The 27440-nt window shown below is 37.0% G+C and overlaps 2 protein-coding genes across 3 annotated transcripts; one reads left to right on the plus strand and one right to left on the minus strand.

The window, feature by feature from the left end:
• On the plus strand, positions 1-24491 carry LOC104113736 (phosphatidylserine decarboxylase proenzyme 2-like). Its single transcript, XM_070177814.1, has 21 exons — positions 1-344; positions 1854-1933; positions 2902-2926; positions 3913-3972; positions 4592-4660; positions 5641-5730; positions 5824-5874; positions 6417-6500; positions 6775-6866; positions 8527-8682; positions 8826-8910; positions 9493-9604; positions 11366-11466; positions 12847-12894; positions 13367-13513; positions 13883-13978; positions 18477-18551; positions 18687-18779; positions 20147-20233; positions 20324-20374; positions 24081-24491. Exons 1-21 carry the CDS (start codon positions 126-128, stop codon positions 24186-24188), a joined length of 1929 nt encoding a protein of 642 aa, XP_070033915.1. The 5' UTR covers positions 1-125; the 3' UTR covers positions 24189-24491.
• An 85-nt stretch (positions 24492-24576) lies between these two features.
• LOC104119649 (putative clathrin assembly protein At1g03050) lies at positions 24577-27371 on the minus strand. Of its 2 annotated transcripts, none has more exons than XM_009631216.4 (3): positions 27199-27371; positions 26249-26977; positions 24577-25962 (listed from the first exon to the last, which is right to left on the minus strand). In XM_009631216.4, exons 2-3 carry the CDS (start codon positions 26886-26888, stop codon positions 24845-24847), a joined length of 1758 nt encoding a protein of 585 aa, XP_009629511.1. In that variant the 5' UTR covers positions 26889-26977; positions 27199-27371; the 3' UTR covers positions 24577-24844. The 2 variants fall into 2 exon arrangements, with proteins under 2 accessions (XP_009629511.1, XP_009629510.1); XM_009631215.4 differs by having other exon boundaries at positions 27106-27371.
• Positions 27372-27440: the final 69 nt, after the last annotated feature.

The following is a 27440-nucleotide window of genomic DNA, read 5'->3' on the forward strand; positions in this document are numbered from 1 at the left end:
TAATGTACTAATATACTATGCTCGCAATATTCACCCAATTCAGCAATCTTTTCATATTCTTATATTTCCGTTTGTTTAACTACTTTTTCAATCGTCTCCATTAGGCAATTCCTGAGGCACATCGAATGGGTCACGGAAGCTCGAAATCGGATTCCTCCTCCGGTGATTCCGCCGACGGCGGCTCGAAACCGTCGCGGATGAGAAGACTCGGTCGACGGCTTCACCTGCACAGTCACCATTTCCGTCGCCGTAGTCGTGCTCACACCACTGGCTCACATTCTCACACCTCTAAAATCCTAAAGGAGGAAGATTTTGCTGGCATCGCTCTCATCCGGATCATCAGTGTACTTTCTCAGTTTCTCTACATAATTTCTAAAAAAAATTAATTTTTCTTACTCACTCTGGTAAACGTAATACGCATATGTGTACGTTGTGCGTGTGAATTCGTATCTAGGCGTAAGTTTTGAAAAGATACAGAGTTTGACTTTCTGTAGCTGATTCCTACAAATATTTGTTGAATTTTCTGCACAGAATGGTAAATGTAACGCGTATATGGGCATGTCGGTCGTGCGAATTCGTATTTACGCGTTTTGTTAAAAGTTTTGAAAAGAATGAGAATGTGACTTTCTGCAACTAATCTCTACGAATTTGCATTTTTTTTTTACATAATCTAGTAAATGTAATACGTATATGCATGTCTTGCGTGTGAATACATATTTATATTTTATACTTATATTTAAAGTTTGAAAAGATAACTAATTTATAGTACAACTTTTGCAAAAAATTATGCAAATTTTGGCAAATGTAATACGTTTACTTATATAGAAGTTTTGAATAGATACTGTATACGGTCAAAACCGAGTCTGCCCTTCGTATGACTAATCGAGATTGGAACATGATTGTCCAAGGTTCATCATTATAATATCGAGTCATGATACGAAGATAGGTTGTCGAGCTCGAGCCCCAGAGAACGATCAATATCGAGATCGAGTCAAGAACGAGCTCGAGACCGATCAATACTGAGATCGGCCAAGATCGAGATCGAGCCAAGGTCGAAAAAGCCGTTATAGCCGCATTTGGGGAGAGAATCTCGGCGGAAATCACGGCTTGAATCAAGAAAAAACTAATTAATTAATCTATCATGGGATCCCCACTATGTAATTTTAATTATGTCCAAAATGGGATTCCCCCACTATATTAAGAGTGGTTATCATTTGTAATAGGACGGATTGATTCAGACACACATTCATTCTGAGATATAGAGAAAAGAGAGCAAATATTACCTTCTTTTCTAGTCATATTATTTTTTCTATCAGTCGTTCTTCATTCAATTTGGAGGTGATAAAACTTGAAGGCTTAAGCTAACTAGTTCATTCGGTTTGCATCCATTTCTTTTATAACTAATTTCGATATTCATTTAAATATTTTTCACGATTTGTATCAATTTATATTACGTATCCTTAGAACTACGTATAAATTCAACTCAATCCGTTTTTCGGGTAAACATATACAGAATGTAATTTTTCTATTTCTAGAGTGTTACTTACAAATTTGTAGATTAAATACCTATGTATGCACGTAATATTTAGATTTTTGAAAGACACAGTGTAGCTGTAGCTTTCTCTTACTAATTCCAGTGACTTTTACAAAACCTTACACTTACTCTCATAGATGGAATACTTATATGTTAATGTTTTGTGTGCCAATATGGATGTTTATGTTAGTTTTGAAAGATGCAGAATGTAGCTCGCAAAGTTTCCAAACTTTTTGTACACAATCTGGTAAATATTATACCTATTGTGTCTATTAAGTTTTGGAAACTTATGGATGAAGTTGTGGTTACTTTGTTTCAGGCAGAGATGAAATTCAAGGACAAATGGCTAGTCTGTATTTCTCTTGGTGAACAAACTTTTCGCACTCATGTGTCTGATCAGTTAAGTACCTGTGCCTGCAGACAGTTGCTTGGAATCGAATTTGTGTCTTGAACAATGTTCCCAGTACACACACACAGATACAAACATGTATTTTGCATATAAATATTTGGAGAATTCACTTCTGCCACTTCCAAAGTTATAGCTGACTCTGTGTGTGTGGGCGGGGGGTTGCATATGATATTTTTTGCTCAGTATGTTGGGTGTGGGTACAGTAATCAAAGATTGTTTTGAATTATTTGAACAAGTTGAGGATAATTTGTGAAAAACGAAACTAGCTTTTACCTATTCTAGTTTACAAGATAAAAAACAAATAGTATGAACTAGTTCAGTTATGACATACTTTTGTTCGACAAAACTGCTTTTGAGATGTGAGCATGTTAGTTATGTAGAAATTTTGAGTTTACCTATGGGTCTTATTTTGTTGGACCCAGACAACTGTTTAAATTAAAAAGAGCTAGAACTTTGACTAGGTTCTTAGTGCCTGGGATACTTCGAAATGCACTGATAGTAACATACATGAAAAGTGAAGTTTCATTTGGAATTGCAACTGGCGAACTTGTGCATGCTATCTTACAACAGTTCAGAGCGTTATTCGCTTGATGTGCTGTATAGTTCTGTAACACAATTTATACATTCTCTAATATTCGTGTTATCTTTTGGAATATTTCTTGCTTTGGATCAGTATTTCTTCAGAAAATGATAATATGCCAAGTATGATATGCAGAGAAGTACTCCATCTCCTTGTTATTTGGTATTCTTATCAATCTGCTACTGCATGTTTACTGTATTAAGAATTGGAAGAAGACATACAGATTCATGCCTAGGAGATGTCAATGACACATTTCTCCAATCATTCATAATGTAGGACAAAGAAAAAAAGGCATAGTTGTGCTCAGTTTCCTTTCTTTTACACCACAAATTAGTGATTATGATTTTTTTTTCTTTTTTGTTTTTTATTTCTTTGCAGAACTGACAAGCCGACCTGGAACTCAGTGAGTAAACACTGTATTTTTTAAATATATTTACAATGAAATCCCATATTCTCTTTCCTTTTAATATCTTTAATGTGATCAATCCATAGTATGCACACATAGCAGATAAAAGTTAAAACCCTTTAGGCCACAATTATTGTTGCTTTCCCACATTGATTAAACACACGTACTTATTTAAGATGTTTATGGCGATTATAGAAATATAGATTTCTGGTCCTTGTACATGCAAATTTTCCTTGTGGGTAGGCGTTGAGTGATCTTTCTATGCTTAACTTACCGTTTGTTTGTCAAGCTAAGTAAGGCATGATAACTGATGTCTAGTTATGCAAGTTACAGTTGGGCATGCACTGACCCTGCAATCCTGGGGATTTTTATTCTGATCTTCTTGTACACACTAATCTTGGTTGATCCATCTCATTGCATTAGGGTGTTTTATTCTTGGTTATGCTCTCTGTGAGAAAACCTGATCATTCAGGTAAAATCTTAAGAAATGAGTGAATAGCCCAAGATCTCTATGAGTTCTTTTGGAAGCATGTCTACCTCCTCTCGAACTACATCTGATGTGGGTGGGACATTGTATATCTCTATCAACTTTCCATATGTGCTAGGGTTCACATGTGAAATTGAAATTAAAGGTGAAACTACAAGCTTATCAAAGTTTATTGTGATGCCATGTGCTTAATTGTTAGGTCTGAATTCTACAATGGAGCTCATAATGAAATTGGTTAAGAATTTAAGCATCCAACCAAAAACTTTCAGGCAATGTGAAAGCTATGTGTGAATAGCCCAATTTTTGTAAGCCCTTTTGATGCTCGTATCCACCTGATGGGACACTTAGTATATTTCTAACACACCCAAATTCTAGAGAGGATAATGACAAGTTCTAGAAGCTATTTTTGACCTTCTTTAGTTTTTCTTTAACAATAATTTATGAGCTATTTCTGTCATGAGCTTTTGGTGATATTATTCAATCTTAATTCCTATAGGAAAAAAAGCTTCTTTTGGAAAGACATGGAGCCCATATTGCAAGAATATCTGTTTTTGAGGTGCGTAGTACTGATGGCTGTGAAATTTATCTCTTGTGGTTTGCATTTCCTTGATGGTGAAAAACTTTGTATAATACAATATACCTCATTAAGTAATAAAAGCTAAACCTAGTGTTGGATGTCCAACCTAGGTGCTGCAATGCATCAAAGAGCATCCTCAATAATTATATATTTCATATTTGACCATGTTAGGTCTCAAGAAGTTGAATTGAGGAGTTTGAAAATTTCCGATCATCATGGACTCATGTTGAGAAAGTTATCGGTAAAAACATGAATTAGGATATATGCTTTCTATCTTACCGAATCATCCATGAATTATGTAGCCCTATAGCTTCCTGGGATTTTATATACAGTTCTCAGAGGAAAGATTAAGCCTCTCCTTTATCTTGATATGTTTGGAAGCAGAAAGCTCTTTGTTGATTTTTTGTTCCCAATCCTGTTCCTTGAGACCTCACGAGGAAGATATTGTTGTTTAATTTTCATCTTTGCATTATGTTGTACTTTGAAATGCCAATAATGGTTTTATCCTACGAGTCATTATGAAAAGAGAAAACAATATAATAGAAAGAGAAAATCCTCAAAAATTACTCACCACTGATTTATTTAATCCATGTTACAGACCAACAGGCTTTCCAAGAACAATCTGATTGGTTACTGTGAGATAGATCTACTTGAATTTCTTTCTCAGGTGAGTTGCTTTTGTGATTGAAACAAAATATCTGCAACAAGTGGCACTTATGTCATGCTTATGTTGCCAACTACGGAATAATTGTTTGTAATGTAACCGTGCAAGTTTGGGTTTTTCTTGTTTGTAATAATCATCTATTTTGAGTTACAGTTTTGACAGAATGACATTTCTGTTCTTCATTTTATTTTTGCTTAAAAGGGTCATGTCAAAGAGAAGACTAAAACATCTGTCAAAGAGATGCCAAATCCACTTGTTAAGAACACGTTCCTCAAGTTATACTCACTTAACAATGATTTTGAATCATCCTTTCCAATAAGGTTTACTGATCTAAGCTTCTTTATGATTGTGCCCTTTATCAATTGTGTATTTGCCTATTTAATGTTAGCTATGATGCGAGGTGGACAAAAGGTGGTCTTTGTTGATCCTAGGAATTTGAAAAAATTTGTTTAAAGCAATTCGCTTGACCAAAAAATCCAAAGATGGAAGCAACATGGCCTTCACTATGCTTGGATTTAGTAGCATTTTAAAAGTCACCACTTCAAACAGCAGTTACTTTCATCAAGCGTTTGGATAAGGCGAAGTAGGATGTCTACCAATGCAAGAAGAAGGATGTTAATATCGAGAACGGTGTAGTTTCGTAAAATGATGATTTTAGAAGTTTTTACTCGTAAAGATTAACAGAAACCCGTTGGCTTGTCAAAAATGTTGATGTAGTGTTTGGAGCTGCATTCCTTAGTTTGCAATATTTGCACCTTTCCTCTACTTGGAGAAAGTTATTCTGTTGTCAGAGGGATCTACTTAAATGATACTATGCTTCCAGATGTATCCCACATTTTTCGTGGTTAATCTATGTCTGCTGAATAGTAAGTCCAAATTTGGATTGCTTAGTGTGGTCAAGTCCCTAATCATGAAATTAGGTTTTCCGTCTCCATTTCAGATCAACTCTTAGCCCAATGCTAAGTGAATAATGTATCTTGCAGGATTCCAGTTCTGATACTGAGGTTTTTGACTTGTTAGACCCATCATCCTTATCAACTGTTGGCCGTATATCTATTTCATGTTGCATCGAGGTTCGTATTCACTGGGGAGCATCTACTTTTAATTGCTTATAGTAGGTTGCTACCGGCTATGATTCCAAATATGCGATTAAATTTTATTGGCAGGACCCTGTTGACACAGAGAAAAGCTTTGTTCGGCGCATCTTATCTATAGTGGTATGTGAAAATTTTACCTATGCCGTCATTCTAGATGAAAGTGTTCTCTTAGTGGATCCTTCTGAAGAACAATTTGCAGTATAAGCTGGCTAGAAGCTCTGTCTCACCTATATAGGCGTGTCCCTTGTTCAATCTTTTCTTTCTAGTTTCTTGATAATTCAAAACGAACTGTTTCAATCTTTTCTCTTTCCTTTTTCTTATCAAGATCATCCTATTGCATATCACACCAAGACATGCTCAATTTTACTGAAGTTATCATTAAGTATCCAAAAATTCCATCCATTTATCTCTACAGAAAGTAATCGTTTTTCTTTGTGTAGTTCAATGTGGAACATCCATTAATGCACTCCTTTCTTGCTATTAGTCAAAAAGATAAAGTAAAGGGAAAGTAACGGTCATCTGGTTACAATATGTGAATGATTTTTTCAGTTTGTAATAATATACACAATCTCAGTTTTGCTTCTCTGTTGTCATTAAGTTATTATTATTTTGTAATGAGATGACTTATGAATTAGTTATTAGAGATTTGTTGCTCTTTGCAGGACTATAATGAAGATGGAGAGCTGTCATTGGCTGAGTTCTCTGATTTGATTGCTGCGTTTGGAAATAAGCTGGCAGCTGAGAAGGTTCACATCTGTAGAGTATCTTAAGCTCATACTGTAGTTTTTATAGATCCTCTCATGCAACATGTTATTGGACTTGATTTCTCATTCAGATCACATCCTATTCATATTGTTATTTCAATAATGACCTTTTCTCAACATAATATAAATGCATTTTGAATAGCACCTAAACCAGCTAAGAATTCTAGATACAATTTTTGTAATTATTAAAACCAAGGCACATCATATATTTTTTGTGAAGACTCCATAGCTTAGGAGTTTTTATTCTGTTTGTCAGAAAGAGGAGCTATTCAAACAAGCTGACAGAAATGGGGATGGTGTTGTCTGCTTGGATGAGCTAGCCACCCTTCTGGCTATACAGCATGAAAAGTAAGGCCTCGTAAAATTTGCCTGCCTGGAATTAATTGTGACTTCTTTTTGTAGTACTCCCTTCAATGCTCAAATTTAATGAACTGCAGCATCTACATGAGTTCTTTTATTTATTTGAATTCTTAGCTACTCTGGGGCAAGCAAAGTGGACCATTGAACCAAAGGCACTTGCCAGTTGGGGTTGTATTATGCAACTCTATTTTGAAAGTTCTTGCATTTTTCCTTAAATGTTGTGCTTAAAGTTCACACTGCCGCTGTCTGTGTTAACTAAAGCCAAAGGTGGTAAACACGCCTTAACACCTTACGAAACGAGTTACAGGATTTAGAAAACTTCCCAAGACCTAGAAGGTCGCATTTGAACTTGTGAAAACTTCAAACGTAACAACTCTTTCAGATCAAAAATCGAGAATTTAATGTTCAATATATGTACGTCTAATTCTACTTTCTCATAAGTTTTGAGGATTTTATTGATATAGCAAAATGGGCATAAGTACCTGCTTGTACATACTGAGTGATACAAAAAGTAAACCCCCCATTCCATCTTGGTAATCTTGGCATCAACGTGCGTGACAATAAAAAAGGGCAGCCCTGTGCACTAAGCTCCCGCTATGCGTGTGTGTGACAATCTGTGAGAAAAAAACGTGTGTGACAATCTTTTAGTAAAGCTATTATGTTCATTAAAGCAAGGAAAAAGAAAAAAACGTGTGTGACAATCTTTTAGTAAAGCTATTATGTTCATTAAAGGAAGGAAAAAGAAACAGAAAAAGATCAATACCAGAGCAAAACAGAGCTATTCTCTAGACCTAATACCATATGCAAACTTCAAATGATTTCCATTTGTTAATTCGTGGTTGTCTGGCTAAAAAATTGGGGAGAAAAGTTAAATTGCTATATATGAAGTTTCCATAGTGTCTTTGCAAGGGTTTATTCAAAATTATAAATAGTGTCTTCTGCAGAAAGAAAAATGTGAGGCATCATCATGAATTAGGTGCACAAGGCTCTTCATTTCTTAAGGATAACATCCCAATAAATATATGCTTAGAGTGAAAACTATTAGCAATCATCACAAAATAGAAGCACAAGGCTCCCTTCTTTAAAGAGAAGAGAACATTCTGATGAAGTACTGAACTTCATGATGTATGATAAATCTAGATGCTTCACTTGAAGTAAACTGAAGGTAGTTAGTAAGGAATAAAATGGATGAAAGCAAAAAGTTCCTACGTGTGCCTTTTCCTTGACTTGACTTTATCTTAAAAGAGATTACTTCTTATATCATGCTCTATCATGTGAAAACACAGTTGTCGTTTAAACCTTTTATATGGTGGTATGTAGCCTGAAACATTGTTAACGAGAAACCAATTATATCCTTAACAATGTACATGAGGAGTGGGTAGAAGTTAGAGACACATCGAACAATTTATATAGGGATGATTAGAAACCTCCTTGTAATTTCAACTTTTCAATTTGATGTCATCTTGTCAATATCTTCTTTTGGACATTCCTAAACTTTTGTCCAGAGTTCTTCACCTCAAAGTGAAGATACATGACATCTGCAATTACTTGCATTGAATTATTTTTCTTTTCTGGCAGATATAAATACTTCTGTCATTGGCTTCATGGTCTTCTATTCTCCTGTAGACTCAATGTTCTTCTCTTGCAGGGAACCACTAATCAATTGCTGTCCAGTATGTGGCCAAGTTCTTGAAGTTTCAGATGGGTTGAACAGCATGATTCATATGACCTTGTGTTTTGATGAGGGGACTGGGAATCAGGTTATGACAGGAGGTTTCCTGACTGAGAAGGAGGCTTCAAGTGGGTGAGAACTAAGCAACAGTTCTGAGTTCTAATTATTCCTAATAAAATTACTTCTGTCTTGATTATTATTAATTTTTTTTTTTGAAATTCTGCTGATTTTATTATGAAATGTTGAAGTTCGCATACTTGAATAATTCTGTGTAGATGGATGTTCAAACTGAGTGAATGGGCCCATTTCTCAACTTATGATATCGGTTTAAGGTCTGGTTCAAGTGCATCACATATCTTGGTATGCTCTTGTACTCACTCCACCCCTCAACGATAATGTCTCTCACCTTTCTGGTATGCATATATGGAAGAAGCAACCTTTTTTCTATAGAAACTGGGAGAAGGATCTAAGACATTGATGCGTGCTTTACTTGCCTTGTCTTCTTACAAGTTCTTTTGCAAGCCTCTCGGACCTTTGTATTTGTAATTTTCACACTGTTTATCAATTTAGGGTTCTGTTATGAATTCTGAAGTGCGTATGATCCCACTGCTGGCGAAAGTAATTACTTTGAATTGTCCGAGGATCTTATATGATTTCTTCCTTTGAGACTCGCCTTCCTTTGAATCTTCTCATTTTATTTTTCTTGAAAATAGTTACCAACACACTCCGAGGGCTCACCTATTTCCCCATGTTCATTTCCTGCATCCCTGTAAAACTCATAAAGAACAACTCGGCAAAATGACCCCGTAACTTCGGGCAACTGGATGTTTTTTTTTTCAATCGTTCTCTCTTTCTTTTAGCCTTATGTGTAATTTCTGAGCAGAGTGGGATGGGAATTAGAACATGCTTTTGTCCTCTGATGTTGCATCCTGCACTTGTTAGGTTTATGATCGCAGAAAGAAAAGGCTAGTGGAGGAAATAATTGATCGGAAGATTGTCTTGTCAATGAGGGCTATCTATCAGTCTAAATTTGGCCTTGGCCTTATGGATAATGGTATGCTTTTGACTTAATCAGTTATCAAAGGATCCTCAATTGTGCACAGTTTTTGTATATATACACTTCTTCTATATGTAAGCCTATATATGAACATCCTGATATCCATCTAGTTTGCCCTTATGATATAGATTAGTTTCGGTTTTTGGCCCATGTACTCAAAGTAGCTCTTTAGACTTCAATTTTAATAATACAATGGTTCTAGTCCATTTTTAATATACGTATCTCAATCTGTTAAAAATCAGGGGTATTTGGTAACTCTCATAGTGGAAAATCAGAAGAAGAACAAACAGAAAGCAAACTCATAAGAACAAGCTTCGCTTTTTCTGTCATCAACGGGGTAATAAGGGTGATTTGGGGAGTCTGGCTAGGGAAGGATGAGTCGGGGTTTTGAGAGGACGGAGGGTCGGGTTAATGGATGGTGGAGGAGCTTGTTGAGGGAGGAAGGGGAAGGGCTAGGGTGGATAAGGAATCTTAATTGTATTTGGGGATACAGATGCTACATATTCAGTTGGGGTGCTATAAGTACGCAATGGAGTATGCTAAATGTTAGCTAGTTTTAGTGTTTGAAGGATCTGCGCTAGATACTTGTAAGTCGTACTCGTATTACACCCATTCAACCTGTGTAAATCAGGGGACATGAAAGTTGCATCTAAATTAAGTCCAGGTAGTGGGTTGTTGAGGATAGGGATGAGCAGCACAGGCGAGAAGATTTTTTTTTATTTTTTTTTAATTAAAAAAAGAGGATCTATAGTGTTTCCACACTTCCCCTCCAGCGTGACTCAAACCCAGGACCTAACGGTCGTGGGTGGAGGTGCTTTACCAACTGAGGAAGCCTCACTTGTTCAAGAGAGAAGATTGGGTTGAGCCGTTGAGGTTTTAATTTTTTCCCTTTTTCATGTGTTTTCTTTTTATTTCTTTCCACTTTATTTTTCACTTTATGCATATTAGTTTTTCCTTTCTTTTTTGCTTATTTATTCTGTTTGTTCATGCAAAAGACTATTTTAAATGTGTTAAAATTTTCAAAAATCCAGATTTATTTTATTTTCCTGTTGTATGCTGAATTAATAAATTGCCCTAGATTTAAATCAGATTTAATTGTTCTTGTTCATTCTTAACGGTTATATTAAAAAATGAGCCAAAAGTTCCACTTCTGGATAAATGAGGTCGGGAAGCGCAAGTAAGGATAACACGGGCCACCGAACTAGTTCTAGCAAATTTTGAGTAAGACATTGCTTTACGTGTAAGTCAAAACTATCAATGTAGCATGGGCCACAAGTGCTCTTTATCCTGGAAAAAAAAGATATATCTAGCTGATGCTGGTTTCATAATACAGAACTCTCCCATCATCCTATCTATCTTTCATATTTTTCCTTTATCAGATACTATCAACTTGAGAAATGTACAGTGAGTATCTAGTATTCCCTCCGTTCCAGTTTATGTGAACTTTTTCGCTTTCGAGAGTCATTTGACTAATCTTTGAAGTTAAATTGGATTACATTAACTCGATATTTTAAAGTTAAAATTTAGATATTCAAAAACTATATGAAAAATGCTCTAAGTTGCAATTCTTTCTCATGTCAATATGCTGAAAAAATGCATTTCAAAATGTTGGTCAAAGTTTACATAGTTTGAATCTCGAAAAGCAAATAAGTTTACATAAAGTGGAACGGAGGTCGAGAGAGTGTATAAATTGTGTCCCCCATTTTTTTCTGCTGTGGATTCTTGTTGCTGATCGTTACCATTTTAACTTTAGCACAGGCGCAAAAGAAATCTTGCGGAGCCTCTCTGAAAAACAGGGCAAGAAAATGGATTCTGCTGAATCTGCTAAAGAAATACCTAACTTCATTGAATTTTTTAAGGTATTCTTCCTAGTTAATTATGATGTCATAATTAGTTCTGCTTATACATTATTCTTCTTTCATCGTAGTAGATTCACCAGCTAGCCTAAGCCAACTGCCGCTAGATTCTGTACTTTTCTTCAATATAACTATTTTGCTATAATGTCTTGGAGAATATAAATAATTATCCTTTTGCTTTCCCCATTTTTACACTCTGCTACTGTTGCAATAAACTGTAGGTGCCTTGGAAGAGATTTGAATGATAAAAGCTATGTCCTTTGATTAAATGCAACTTTCCTTCCATGTGTTATGTACAAAAAGCTATCCCCTCTATCCTTAAGGACCCTTACCTTTTATTATGAAATATTGTCCACCTTTTATTATGAAATATTGTCCATCTTCCTCATATCGGAAGAAGTCTGCTTCAACACTTAATTACTTTTGATATTACACTATACAATCAAGTTAGAAATGCATAACAACTCCAGATTTGGTCAACTTACCTCGGGTGCTTTGACTACATCTACAGCCGAGAAGTATAGCTTGATTGGGTATTTGGTTTGATTTTTGGGTTTATGTAATATATATACATATAGTTATATAAAGTGTGTGAATGCTTTGCTATTACACGATATATCTTATGAATAAAATATTAAGTGTTTATAAGGAATTAAATATTATAATTTTTAGTTCAGTAGCTTTAATTAATTGAGATATATACTCTATATGTCGTAATATATATTTATTGGTTGTATCCCATCACCCGTATCTGCACTCGAATCCATATCCCTGAATCCTAAAATTTATGTGATGAAGAATCCAACGACCTTTAGATCCGCACTTGCACCGGATACTCGCACCCGAGTCCGAGCAACATAGATCATAAAAGATCTTTTGAAGTGTGGAATCCTAGTATGTAATCATTGCAGAAGAATTCAATTGTCAAATAGGACCAAAGTTTTCCTAGTAAAAATTCTAGATTTATCCAAGATACAACTTTTAAACTCTATTCTTGGGCCTACTTCTCTATAAAGTACTGTAAGATTTGAATTATACTCCTGATCCCTTTATGTCTAAACTAAGACTACTGTGAGAGTGAAAACTGGAGCGTAAGGCCAGAGACTGAACAGTTCTTTGAGCTGAAATGGGAGAAGTAATTCTTTTATCCTCATTATCATCTTGAAGTCCCAATTTCCAGATGCTGAAGATGAAATCATTTGTTTGGTGATTTGACAGCGTAGCTACTCTATGCTGAACATGTTTCGTGCTTGAATTTGTTATCATTTCCATAATTCCTGGCAATATCTATGTATAGTGTCTTTCGACTTGGTCTCTTTTGCAGTACACAGAAAGTTATCTTATTCTTGTGAACTGTGATTGACTTCAATAATTCTGTTTTAGGGTCAAATAAATATGGATGAAGTCAAGTATCCACTGGAGCAATTTAAGGTACGCCAACAGCATCAAGCAACTTGGGATTTCATTTGAAAGAGATTCTTTCTTTCTTCAATTAAATTTGGTATGCTTCTTGTAAATCGAAGCTTTCCCATTATCTAGAAATAGGACTTTACTTGCTCTCAAAAAGAAAAACAAAGAAAAAGGTAATTTTCCAACTAGGTCTTTGGACTGATTGCAAGAGAATGAACTGATACTGGCAGTGTTATGAATTATGAAAAGAATGAATTTAATTTGGTCTGTTGCTTGCATATGCTTCAATTTGGTATTACATGTAGAAGAAGATTGAGTAGAAGTCAGTGAGGACGATTACTTGTCACTAGGATGCATTGTATCTTGATCAATCCAATGCACCTTATTTGTATTTGATTATTGTTCTTATAATTATCTGATCTTGTAATTTTTTATAAAGTTTGAACTATCATTGCGCATCATTGCTTAATGGTCTCGTAAATTTGGTTTCCAGACATTCAACGAATTTTTCATAAGAGAGTTGAAGCCTGGTGCAAGACCTATTGCTTTTAAAGAACGTGATGATATTGCTGTATGTGCTGCTGATTGCCGTCTGATGGTATTCAACAGTGTTGCTGATAGTATAAGATTTTGGATCAAGGTAAATCCAATTTATTGTAAACAAATGTTTGTTTTTCATTATTGCTTGTAAATATTCTGCTGTTTCTCATGATATCTATAAAGATCACTTACTGCAGATTATTTGCGGATCCTATCCGGTAGTTCAATGTAAAACAAAATATTTCAACTTTTTACCACATGACAGAAACTTTATAACCCTTGTTCACATTTGTCTGAATTGCTTTATTTTGCTTTTCTTTTTTCGATTTTTGGCGTGTGTTGTGAATTGTAATGTCCATGACAGAAATGCCAAATCATTTTGTCCTATAGCGAAATCTTAGAAGTTTCAAAGCTTCTACTTATTTTCATTGTGATGCAAACTGCCTTGGTATCTTATGGATTACCTCAGGGTCGAAAGTTTTCCATCCAAGGTCTTCTGGGGAATGAAGCATGTTCCAGCGCATTTATCAATGGAGCTCTAGTGATATTTCGCTTGGCACCACAGGTAGAATTGTTGTGAACCTTCTTCCTTGTTGGAGCTTGTTAGTTTATAGATATGTATAGTGTAGTCTTGTCCCACATTGTAGTGTATAGCTATAAATAGGGATCTCTTGTATTGTATTTATCATCTAATATCAATAATATATTTTTTCTCATGCTTTCTCACATGGTATCAGAGCATTAGTGAGAAAAGATCGCTGTGCGTCATTCCAGCGTTAACCGGGAAGAAAGAACTTAGTCATCGTGCAATTTTTCCGGTGACCTAAGGCCTGTCTAAGTGAAAGTCACTTTCTGTCGGTGTTGTGCTAAAACCAACACCACCACGAGGTAGATCACCCTCAGACTACCAACCCCTGAAATTTTATCCGTCAGAAAAGCCGCCACGCTCCTCCACGCGCCAGCAACAACTTTTCCGGCGAGGGTTCCGACCACTTTCCGGCCATTTTTTCGCGAAGCTTCTTCAGGACAGTGTGCTCTCCTCAAAATTCCGAGCCGACCCATCTAATTCAAATCAAATTCCGACAACTTTTATATTTTTCCGGCGTGAACAGTGACCTTTCTGGCCATTGTTTGAAAACATTTCTTCATGACAGCTTGCTCGCAAAGGAATTCCGAGTCTATCCATCCTGGTTACAACAAATTCCGACAATTTTGAAATTTTCCGGCGAGATACAGTGTTTCCGGCACAGAACAATGTTCTGTTTTCCTGCTGTAAACAGTGTTTTTCAAGCTATTTCTTCAGTTTTCTCACAGGAGTTACTTATTTCCACTATTTCAAGTTAACCCTACTACTACAAATTGTAGCGACATGGGAACCGATGCTTTAAATAGTCGGATGGTTTCTTTAGCAGAGTATATTGAGTTCCTTCAGTATAAAGCATGTAAGCAGACGTCTTCTGAGATAGCTTCTGTTGTTCAAACAGGTAATAGCGTGACTTGTTTCTCCCAATCTTCATCCTCTGAGTCTTGGGTCATTGATTCAGGTGTATTAGATTGTATTTCTGGTAACAAATCTCTTTTCACTACTATTTCGTATTCTCAATCTCTTCCAAAAGTCACAATGGCCAATGAGTCTCAAACCATGGCAACTGCAATAGGTCAAGCAAGCCCACTTCCTTCCTTACCTTTAGATTCAGTCATTTATGTTCCCAATAGTCCTTTTAATCTCATAGCTGTTAGTCGCTTAGCCAAATCACTTAAATGCGCTGTTTTATTTCTTGATGACCATGTTTTTATACAGGAACGCAGTACGGGGCGGATCATTGGTACCGGGCGTGAATCAAACGGACTTTATTACCTTATCCTTGCTAAATCACATGGACTCACATCTTGTCTTCCTTTTACAACTTGTCATGTTCCTGATTCACCAGATTTATTACATAAACGGTTGGGACATCCCAGTTTGTCAAAACTTCAGAAAATGGTATCTGGTTTATCTCACTTATCAGCTCTAGAGTGTGAGTCATGTCAGCTCGGTAAGCATACCCGCTCCCATTTCCCTCGGCGTCTTGATAATCGAGCAAAGTCACCTTTTACTTTAGTCCATTCAGATGTTTGGGGTCCTAGTCGGGTCAGTTCCACCTTGGGATTCCGCTACTTTGTCAGTTTCATTGATGATAATTCCAGGTGCACTTGGATATTTTTGATAAAAAATCGATCTGAGCTGTTTTCTATTTTCCAGACCTTCCACGCTGAAATTCAAAATCAATTTGGGGTTTTTATTCGCACATTTCGTAGTGATAATGCCCAAGAGTATGTCTTCCTCATTTCAGCAGTTTATGAAATCTCATGGGATTATTCATCAAACATCTTGTCCGTACACATCTCAACAAAATGGGGTAGCTGAAAGAAAGAATAAACATCTTATTGAAACTGCTTGTACCCTACTCATACAATCTCATGCTCCGTTGCGTTTTTGGGGGGATGCAGTTCTTACATCTTGCTATCTTATTAATCGTATGCCATCTTCAGCTATCCAGAACCAAGTTCCATTCTCTGTCATGTTTCCCCACTTACCTTTGTTCTCTCTTCCACCCCGTATCTTTGGAAGCACTTGTTTTGTCCATAACCTTACTCCAGGAACAGATAAGTTAGCTCCTCGTGCTCTTAAGTGCGTATTTCTGGGTTTCTCGAGAACACAAAAGGGGTATCGATGCTACTCTCCTGACCTCCAGCGGTACCTTATGTCCGCTGATGTTACCTTCTTTGAAACCCAATCATACTTCACAGGTTCAGGTCATCACTTAGATATTTCTGAGGTACTACCAGTTTCATCTTTTGGAGATTCAGTCACTCTAGTTCCACCACCTACAGCTCCAGTTGTAGCTCCACCACCTATAGCTCCAGTTGTAGCTCTACCACCTATAGCTCCAGTTCCACCACCTACAGCTCCGGTTGTAGCTCCACTACCTATAGCTCCAGTTTAACCTTCTGCAGCTCCACCACTCTTGACTTATCATCGTCGTCCACATCCAGCATCAGGCCTAGGTGATTCTCGCCTCGCATTAGATTCTGCACCTACTGCAGACTTGTCTGCTCTTAGTCAACCAATTGCACTCCGCAAAGGTGTACGATCCACACTTAATCCTAATCCCCACTATGTCGGTTTAAGTTATCATCGTCTGTCGTCACCACATTATGCTTTTATATCTTCTTTGTCCACTGTTTCTATCCCTAAGTCTACAGGTGAGGCACTATCTCATCCAGGATGGCGACATGCTATGATTGACGAGATGTCTGCTTTACATGCGAGTGACACTTGGGAGCTTGTTCCTCTTCCTGCAGGTAAGTCTACTGTTGGTTGTCGTTGGGTTTATGCAGTCAAAGTCGGCCCGGATGGCCAGGTTGATCGGCTTAAGGCTCGTCTTGTTGCAAAAGGATATACTCAGATTTTTGGGCTTGATTATAGTGATACTTTCTCTCCCGTGGCTAAAGTAGCATCTGTTCGTCTCTTTTTGTCCATGGCTGTTGTACGTCATTGGCCTCTTTATCAGTTAGACATTAAGAATGCTTTTCTCCACGGTGATCTTGAGGAAGAAGTTTATATGGAGCAACCACCTGGTTTTGTTGCTCAGGGGAGTTTAATGGTTGTGTGTGCAGATTGCGCAGGTCACTATATGGTTTGAAACAGTCCCCTCGAGCTTGGTTTGGTAAGTTCAGCACAATTATTCAGGAGTTCGGCATGACTCGTAGTGAGGCTGATCACTCTGTGTTTTATCGGCATTCTGCTCCTAATCTGTGTATTTATCTAGTGGTTTATGTTGATGATATTGTTATTACTGGTAATGATCAGGATGGTATTACTAATCTAAAGCAACATCTCTTTCAGCACTTCCATACTAAGGATCTGGGTAGATTGAAGTATTTTCTAGGTACTGAGGTCGTTCAGTCTAGCTCAGGTATTGTTATTTCACAGCGGAAGTATGTCTTAAACATTCTTGAGGAGACTGGAATGATGGGTTGCAGACCTATTGACTCTCCTATGGATCCGAATGCTAAGCTTCTGCCTGGACAAGGGGAGCCTCTTAGAGACCCTACGAGATATGAGATATAGGAGGTTGGTTGGCAAATTGAGTTACCTCACAGTGACTAGACCTGACATTTCTTTTCCGGTGAGTGTTGTAAGTCAGTTTATGGATTCTCCCTGTGATAGTCACTGGGATGCAGTTGTTCGCATTCTTCGGTATATAAAGTCAGCTCCAGGCAAAGGATTACTATTCGAGGATCGAGGCCACGAGCAGATTGTTGGGTACACAGATGCTGATTGGGCAGGATCACCTTTTGATAGACGTTCTACGTCTGGATATTGTGTTCTAGTAGGAGGTAATTTGGTCTCGTGGAAGAGCAAGAAACAGAATGTAGTTGCTCGATCTAGCGCCGAAGCCGAATATCGGGCCATGGCTATGGCGACGTGTGAGTTAGTTTGGGTCAAGCAGTTGCTCAAGGAGTTAAAGTTCGGAGAAATCAGCAAGATGGAACTAGTGTGTGATAACCGAGCTGCTCTTCATATTGCGTCAAATCTGGTGTTCCATGAGAGGACTAAACACATTGAGATCGACTGTCACTTTGTCGGAGAAAAAATACTTTCAGGAGATATTGTTACAAAGTTTGTAAAGTCGAATGATCAACTAGCAGATATTTTCACTAAGTCTCTTACTGGTTCTCGTATTAGTTACATGTGTAACAAGTTCGGTACATATGATGTGTATGCACCGGCTTGAGGGGAGTGTTAGTTTATAGATATGTATAGTGTAGTCTTGTCCCACATTGGAAGAGGAGTAATATCTCCTTGTAGTGTATAGCTATAAATAGGGACCTCTTGTATTGTATTTATCATCTAATATCAATAATATATTTTCTCCCGTGCTTTCTCACAGAGCTATTTCTCACTATTGAATATTTCTGTTAAGATTTCTCAATATTAAAATATTTTTGGTTAAGTAAATTTCCACTGTTCTATTCTGATTTACACTTTTTGGATATGCTATACCAAATAACTGCAGGATTATCATCGTTTCCACTTTCCTGTCTCTGGAACTATTGAGAAATTTATTGAAATACCTGGATGCCTATATACGGTATGTAAAATATATTGCTTCCTTAAATGTAGCTTATCTTGGCAGCGAATTGCTGCTTCTTTATCAGAGTAGTTTTTAATCCTAAATGGTTCATGTTGTTCCACTCACCTCACTCCCCTTTTTCTTTTTTTCTAGGTGAATCCTATTGCTGTGAATAGCAAATACTGCAATGTTTTCACAGAGAATAAGAGGGTTGTGGCTATAATTTCCACAGAATACTTCGGGAAGGTATGTCATTTTATGCAGTTGACTCCAGTTTTACACATAATCTTTCTTTCTTGAAAAAGTTGTGTACTGCTTTGTTAATATTGTCCCGCTATCCTTTATCAGCCATGCTAGTTAAAAGTAATTAATTCTGATACTGCTGTCAATAAGATGAATGCTTGTTTTTTTACCTAGATTTCTTTGAAATATCCAACCGAAGTGGACATAATAAATATCTGAATATTCAGAAGATACATCTATCCTCTTCTTTATCAGTAAGAGGTTTTTGATCATTATCTTTCAACATTTCTCTCGTTAGGCCGTTTTTGATTCGAAGCAAGGGATCTAGTCACAATCTCATCGATACAGTTATCAGATTCATAGGCCACTTTGTTTGTGTGACTCCTATTTTGAATTTCCTTTTAGATAAATTTAGCTAGTCTTTTTAGAAACTCTCCACATGAGAATAACTCGACACTCTATCGTCTCCTTGAGGCTATTTTTGAGTCATTAACGTGTTAGTCTCTAAGGTGTTGAATTAATCTTCGCGCTAAAGTTTCATTCCTTCCCTTTTCTGTCTATAGTAGCTCTAACGATACTTGATATAATGCTTAATTGATAATACCCCTTCTAAGTTGAGTCAGCATTCTGAACCACTGCTTTTGCCAGATTGTTGGCTAAGATATCGAGCTCTATGCCCCTTTTTTTTAAATACAATTTACGCCATTAGGAGGTGTAGTCCTTATATTAATCACCAAAAAATTACAGCGTAACAGAGAAGGGCATCAACCTAGCCCCTGTTCAACAAAAGATCCCTGTAATCACAACCAGGGCCATATACAAGTACAAAGATTCATAATCCAAGTTATAAACACTCCTATTATCCTGTGCAAGATAGTACCCTTATACATCAGATTTCTCCAAAACAAACCTGCGACAAAAACAAAAACTTAAGACAGCATGTTCATCCTTTGCTTATGCCTTATTGAAGCCATTTCGGCCTTGTCCATCAAATAGGGTCCAGCTGCACACCTGGGCAGATCTCTAGGATTGAGGTAAATGGATTCATTCTCCTCAATGCCCCATTTAGCAAGAGCATCTGCTACTTGATCAGCCTCTTGAAAACAATATTGGACCTCAAAATTTACTTGTTGAAGTAGTTGTTTAGTATCCAAAATAGTATCCTTCATTTACCACGCTAATCTTGTGTTCCCTTTAATCATATTGATTACTACCATAGAGTCACATTCAAGGGAGATGTTTTGGAAGCCCTGTGAAATACACCACTTCAACCCTAGCCATGCTGCCTTAGCCTCCGCCAGAACTCTATGCCTTTACTGTGTCTTATTATGCTCAATTTGGTGAAAGAAGCTTTGCTTAATTGACTGCAGGTTGCATTTGTTGCAATTGGAGCAACAATGGTTGGCAGCATTAATTTCTCCAGAAAGGAGGGTGACTATGTTAAGAAAGGGGATGAGGTACAGTACTTATGACGTGGGACTTTTGCTGCCTTATAATTAAATTATCCTGTTTGATGTCTAATTCATATTCCTTTTTCATGGTTGCAGTTTGGATATTTTTCTTTTGGTGGAAGTACTGTAATTTGTGTCTTTGAAAAGGTAGGTGCACAAGCATTTTTTTCTACTTGAAAATGACTTGGAAAATTCTATTTTGCAAGCTACATTGTGAAATCTTGCTGTAGAACTATTCTAGTCCGCCCGATTTCATGATGTTTAAGCTTGTTTTTTATCATCTGAAGTTTTTTCAAATGCTTTGCCCTTCCCTTTCGAAATCCTCAAGTGATAATCGCTTTTATTGTAACCTTGGTTTTGTTGGTTATGTGAAACATTGCTCAAGTACCTTTACATCCCCATATGTTACTATTACTTGAGTATATATAAATCATATTGTGGCATGCTTTTAGGGGTCGTTTGGTAGGAGGTATTAGAAAAAATAATGCAAGCATTAGCTTCGTGCATTACTAATCCCTTGTTTGGTATATTTTTTCAACCTATGTATAACTAATACAAGATAATTAATACTTGTATTAGTTATACATCCTATTTGGTATTGCCCCATGTATAACTAATACATAGCAAACCATGGTATTAGCAATGCAAGGGGTTTTAATATTTGCATAAACATTAAAGACATAATTTCCCCTCAAATCCCTCGAAACCTATTCCAAATACTTCCTGCTATATTTTATAGAAACAACGCTGCTCTTTCTTCTCGCTGTACGGTTTGGCCATGGAAAAAATAGTGTACAAAGTTAAAGAATGTGGAGGGTATTTTTGTAAACAACCAATTTTTGTAGAAATTATGCAATGCTTTAATACACCAAACTAAACAATGGATAAGAAATATTCTCAGCATAACTAATGGCAGCATAACTAATCCCAGCATTACTAATACTCAGCACTATTCTTATACCTCCTATCAAACGACCCCTTCGTGTTAAGGTAATACACTTTTTCTTTTATATCAAAAAGACTTAAGTATTCTGCCAGCATAGAAAATATACCAAGTGTTTATGTCCTGGTAGAGTAACATCTGCCCCTCTAGTGGGCTCATTTTGGGCACGGACAATCCTGGTGATATCTCAATGCATGTTCTTGACGTTCAACATGTATGTTTAGTTGAATTAGAGGTGGCAAATGGGCGGGTCGGTCGGATATGGGTAGGTCGAAAATGGGTAATGCAAAAACGGATAAATTATCCGACCCAACCCATATTTAATATGGGAGAAGATGGGTTTACCGGCGGATAATATGGATATCCATATTATCCATGGCTTTTTGAATATGATCAATTTTGGGGAAATTCTTAGTCTCTTAAACTTGAGGAACCCCCAATTTGAGTCCTTGCATATGTAAAAGTTAAACCCATTGGTTATCCATTTTTTAAGTGGATAATATGGATCTTATCCATATTTGACCCATTTTTAAAAAGTTCATTATCCAACCCATTTTTAATGGATAATATGGATGGGTAACCGTTTTTTCTATCTATTGGGCCACCACTAAGTTGAACGATTTGGCTTGAACCAAAGAGTTGTCGTCATAGGAAATATGGGTTTAAAGAGTTTATAAACTGCCACTAGGATTTATAAAACCTATGTGAGTAATCTATTTTGCAAGTAGAAGATATGGAGATCAGTTTGTCTCTTAACACAACACCACTTTGGTCTTGTGAGCATGAAATTATAGATGTATGAAAATAAATAAACTGTCCAGCTGCTTAGGTTCTAATTTAGTTTAGTCAGTATAGAATAATACCTCTACGAGATAGCATTGCTTATTGGATGGTATTATGTTTTTATCATATTGAATTAATGACCGATAAAAATGGATCTTGAACCTATCTCAACCCCAAATGCTAGCTCCTGAGGTGAGGATTTCCGAAGAACATATAAGGAGACTCATTTTTAAATCCCCAACGGGTGTGGGATCTAACAATGACTAATAGATCCATAATTTTCAATAATATGAAGAAAGAAGGAAAAATTCCATAACTTGTAACTGGTATAAGTTGGTGTGGCGTTTCGAAGATATATGAGGTTTATAGGTGACTGCTGCAAGAAAAACAAAAAGGAAAAGAAAAAGAGGGAGAGAGAGAGTAGGTTCTACTTGGAATCCTGTCTAGCGTCTCTGGTAATTTAAGACTCTCTGGACTCTTCTATGGGTAAATATTTCTGATCATCCTCGTGTAGAACTACATGGGTTAACTTTAAGCTATAACATACGACTATATACGCGCCTTGTATTCCAATAAGTGTCTAGTAATTTAGGGTGATTTGGTTCACAAACAACTTATACATGGATTATAATATGTGGATTGTAACGATGATAAATCACTGAATAATTTTGTGAATATGCATTAGAGGAATATTTGGTTCATTGTAATAAACAGTGCATTTTTTGAAACATCTATTTCAGTTTCACGTGTTATAAAAAAAAATTCCACTAATATATATTTTGTGTTTCCATAAAGGATATGTATAAAAGGAGCCATCACTAGTGTGGGATCACAGTTGGAGACACAATATTTTTCAGTAACCGTGATCTTACACCAGGGATCAGAACTGAGCCCTTACTTGCTTAAACTAGTTATCGATGAGCTAACTAATACCATACAGGATGAGGTCATATGTTGTATGCTATATGCTTACGATATTGTGCTAATTGAAAAAACTAACGACACTGTCAACCAAAAGCATGAGTTATGGAGAAGCACTCTAAAAGAAAGTGTTTTAAGATAAGTGAAAGTAAGACTGAATATATGCGCTCAAGTTTAGCCAACATAAGGGTGAAGTTGATGTGAGATTAGATGGGTTTGTGGTGTAAATGCAAACATTTAATATATCTAGACGCGATGCTCCAGAAGAATGGTATGGTAGATGAAGATATTACACAAAGAATCAAAATAGGATGCTGAAGTGTGTCCAGAGTTGTTATGGGATAGATGGATGCCTGCCAAAGTAAAACACAAGTTTATAGAACAGTTGTAAGTCCAATAATGTTAAACAGGCATAAATGTTGGGCCTCGAAAGTCAGTGTTGCGAAGATACGGATACTATGATGGATGTGTGGTCACAAGATTAGACAAGATTAAAAACGAGAACATTCAACAGAAGCTGGCATTTGTTTACAGTAATTACCAAAAACGTTTTAGGTATTGATGGTGAATTACTTGCCTCATAAGATTAGCCAGCTTAGTGCAGTGTTGTCAAAGGTGCGCTTAAACCCTGAAGCGAGGCTCAAAACATGTTGAGCGATTCGCCTCGCTTTGCGAGCGCTTCAGTGTCGCATCAAGGCTCTAAGGCATACTTTTCCTTGCCAATGAGTGTGATCCTGAAAAGGCAACACTAAGCAATTGATATTTCACTTTGTCGTAATTTTTTTTTAATTTCTTTGTCCATATATTTGTTATTTATGCTTATAATTATTGGTCTTGGATTACATATACATATTTTTACTTTTTCTCCAGTTGCGCCTTTTTTCATTAAAGCCCATGCTTTATTTTCGCTTTGCGCTTAAAGCCCCAATAGACCTTAGAGCTTTTTTGCGCTTTTCGCCTTTGATAACACTTACAATGTTCACTCCACATTACATATTTTGTGTACCTATACATAGAATTCATCACCCTTCCCTTCCCTTCCCTTCCCTCTTTTTTGTCAGTTGCGTCCAATCTAGTTGTACATTTGGAGGCGGCATTCCTTCGAGGGAGTAGTAAGCAAAAATATGGAAATATTTTGTTTTATGAAACTACTATTCTGCTGTTGTTTAGTGATTTGCATGGCATCTGATCTGTGGAAACGTACAGGATTCCATAAAGATAGACGAGGATCTCTTGGAAAATAGTGCAAGATCACTTGAGACCCTGGTATCTGTAGGAATGCAGTTGGGTCTCTCCGTAAAGAAGCAGGATTAACATGAAGCTGCCAAGTTTCAGAAACCTTTCATTATGACCTTGATATGTTCATCAACTGTGTAGAGATTAGTCCTAGATGATTGCAAAAATGATTTGAGCTGATTACTGTGCACAATTTGTTTGGGACTGAGGCGTAGTTGTTGTTGTTGTTGTTTTGCTGTGCACAGTTTGTAACTCTTAGGTCTGTCTTCTAAATTATGTGTTAGTAATTTTCTTCATTCCTCATTAAGATACTAATAACAAGAATTAGCATTAGCTATCATTCATTGCCGTGGTTAATATATTATTTCTTATGATGTAAAATGCAACAGTATGTATATATCAGCTTGAGTAACCACTTTAAACTGAAGAAAGAAAAGAAGGAAAAAGAATGACGTGACACTAGCGATTTGTTTTAAGAAAATTTCACTTTCTGTACACTGATAATGGATGTTGTCTACATGTAGTTTTGCAGTTCTCATATTTCAATATCGTAGCTTAGTTGACTTTCTGAGAAAGCTGGCAATGCAGACATTGATTAGATGTGAATTTGCATACCTCTTCTTCTAGAATGCCACTTTCTTTCTGTACAATTTCATGACTTGTCTTTGTACTGAGATACCGCTGACCACATGGAAAATGACATTACATTGTTGTGTATCTTATCAGTGAAAGTTTTAGAAGGTTTGCCTGTAACCACCAATGTTATGTGGGTAAGGGTTTGGTTGTGCTTTGGCTAATGCTACCTGTCCTTGCATTCCATTTCTCTGATATTCTTGCCACATTAACTGCTCTTCCACCAGTAGTCTCTGTTTCTTCTCCATCTCTGACATCTGAACATATGCTGGTGGAGCTATTGCCAGTGATGCTGCAAAAGGATCTGTGCCTGGTGCGGCTGTACTAGCTCCACCATTTGCGGTTGGAGGTGCAGGCAATGCTAACATTGCTGGCCGTCCTGCTGAGCCAAATGCTACGCTGCTTGCACTTCCAGTAGCCACAACACCTGAGGTGGCTACTGCCTGTGCCACTGTTCCTTGTTGGTACATGCCATCAAGTGTTAATGTGTCAAGGCCTCTGGGGAACGAAGCTTTCTGGTTTGACAAGTGGCTTGCGGACTGAACCAGTGCTGTCTCCCAATCTCCTGAATCGTTGAATGCTTGCCATGGTGAAATGCTTGTTGCAGGATTGGTCGTTGCTTGACCACCATCAAACAGGGCTAAAGCTAGTTGATCTCCATGTTCTTCCGTAGTTGGAACATCTTCACTCAAGTTCAACAAATCTCCTACTTCTTGGGTTTTCACTTCTTTCTTGTCATCTTCCTCTATATTTTCTTCTGTTTCTTTGGGCAATACCTCTGGTGCTGGTAATGCCTTAACTGCATTCATGTCCTCTTCGGGTTCAGTTTTAGTTTCCTGCTTTTCAATTTCTTGAACATGCTCAGTAGTTGGCTCATTACGTATTGCCGCCTTCCTGTTCTGTTCTCTGAAGGACTTTTCTCGTATAAGGTCATCCATACGCTCAAGTTTCTTCGGTGGAATGATCTCAATATCTGGATATTCAGAAGTGCGTGCAACTCCAACTGTTTTACCCCAATCGTAAAACTGCTCGAGCTCCTCATATTGCTTATTAATTCTGAAGAAAATCTCAAGAATTTTTACAGAGTCGGGGATTGATAGTTCTATGAACTTATCAAACAGAATAGTTATGATTTCTGTTAAATCATAATATAGCTGGAAACTTTCCTTCACTAATGGATAAAGAGCCACAATCACGACTCGGTTGTTCTTTGCCAAACCTGAAACATATAGTGAAATTTTATATTTAAAGGCTACCTGAGAAAGGAGCCGATAAAATACGAGCAAGCCCTTATGGTTATTATTAGATGATAACAAAACTCAAATTTTGTTAATGTCATATATTATCTTCTCATTTCTTTTCTCTTCATTTCAGCTACTATATTTCTATGCTAATTCTATATTGGCATTTGATATTCGATCTTTATAAGACGCATTGCCGATTATATATTTTTGAAATTGGCAAGAAATATTAAAGCAAAAGTGGAGGAGTTAGGAAATACTAACCTGCAGGTCGACAAGCTAAGAATCGCTCTAGGAGCTGCATGAGATGATGAATCCTTGAGAAAACTCGATCATTCTTCATTTCCCTCAACGGAGTGGCTTTTACCCCCTTGACATTATGACGAACCTCTTCTTCATCATCGTTATATGCAAATGCACTGCGTTTTCCCCTGCGGTTCTGCATCTTAAACTCCAGGTGTTCATCAAGGTACAAAGCATAAGATCGTACAAATGCAGAACAATCCCAGGAGTTAGATCTTGAGTCACGAAAATCAGACATGTTAAGAAGCCTGGTTCCTCGCCTTGTGGCAAAGAAAATCTCCTCCTCATAAGACGGATCGCCATCAGAGAGTAGCCTATGAATCAACATGAGTGCCTTAAGCGCCACAACCCAATTCTTGGTCTTTCCAAGGCGTCTGGAAATGAAACTAACACATGCAGCAACATAGGCTCGAGAATAAGAAGTCAAGCTTAGAATCTCTCTTATATGCCTCTCCTCCGGTGGGTACTCGTCGTGTCGGGTCGCCTTCACGATGGCTACTTCAAGATCGGACAAGGAGGCACTGCTGCCAACTTTGGCCAAGCTTATGCTCGTCTGGTCCTTCACTGCCCCAATTGCTTTTCTAAGCGTGCTTGGAGCCATGATGTTTCAGACTTGTAAGTCTCAAAAATATTTTAATATACTGCTGATTATTTTTCTCTTCAGCTATTCACAAGGATGGCAGTATTAACCTGAAAGAAATGAAACAAAAACAACCCTTAATGACTTCAAGATTAAACATGCATGCATGGTATGTTACGATAAAATCTCATTAAAAACAGCAAATTAATTAAGGACGTAGTAGAACATTATTTTACACCTGTTATACTGAATTTTGTGGTAAAACAGATGGAAAAGTATGAAAGATTCAGTTTTACAATGAGAGAATAATTTAAAAGGAAGGAGAATTTACTGGAGTTGGAGAAAGAAGATGAAAAGGGAGAAAATGAGGTATGTGCAGCTCTTTCTTCTCTTTTTTGCTGATTAAAATTTTCTCTCCCTCTTGTGTTTCTCTCTGCTTGACTGGCTACAATAACCGTAGAAATATCCTGTACTTTAGCAGCATATTTCGGGAGGCTAATGGAAATACTTTCAAAACAGAGTTACCACTTGCGAATTTGTGAAGAATGAAAATTCTGTCTAAAACTTTTCTTT

This window comes from Nicotiana tomentosiformis, chromosome 1 (assembly GCF_000390325.3).
Source record: "Nicotiana tomentosiformis chromosome 1, ASM39032v3, whole genome shotgun sequence".
Taxonomy (NCBI): Eukaryota; Viridiplantae; Streptophyta; class Magnoliopsida; order Solanales; family Solanaceae; genus Nicotiana; species Nicotiana tomentosiformis.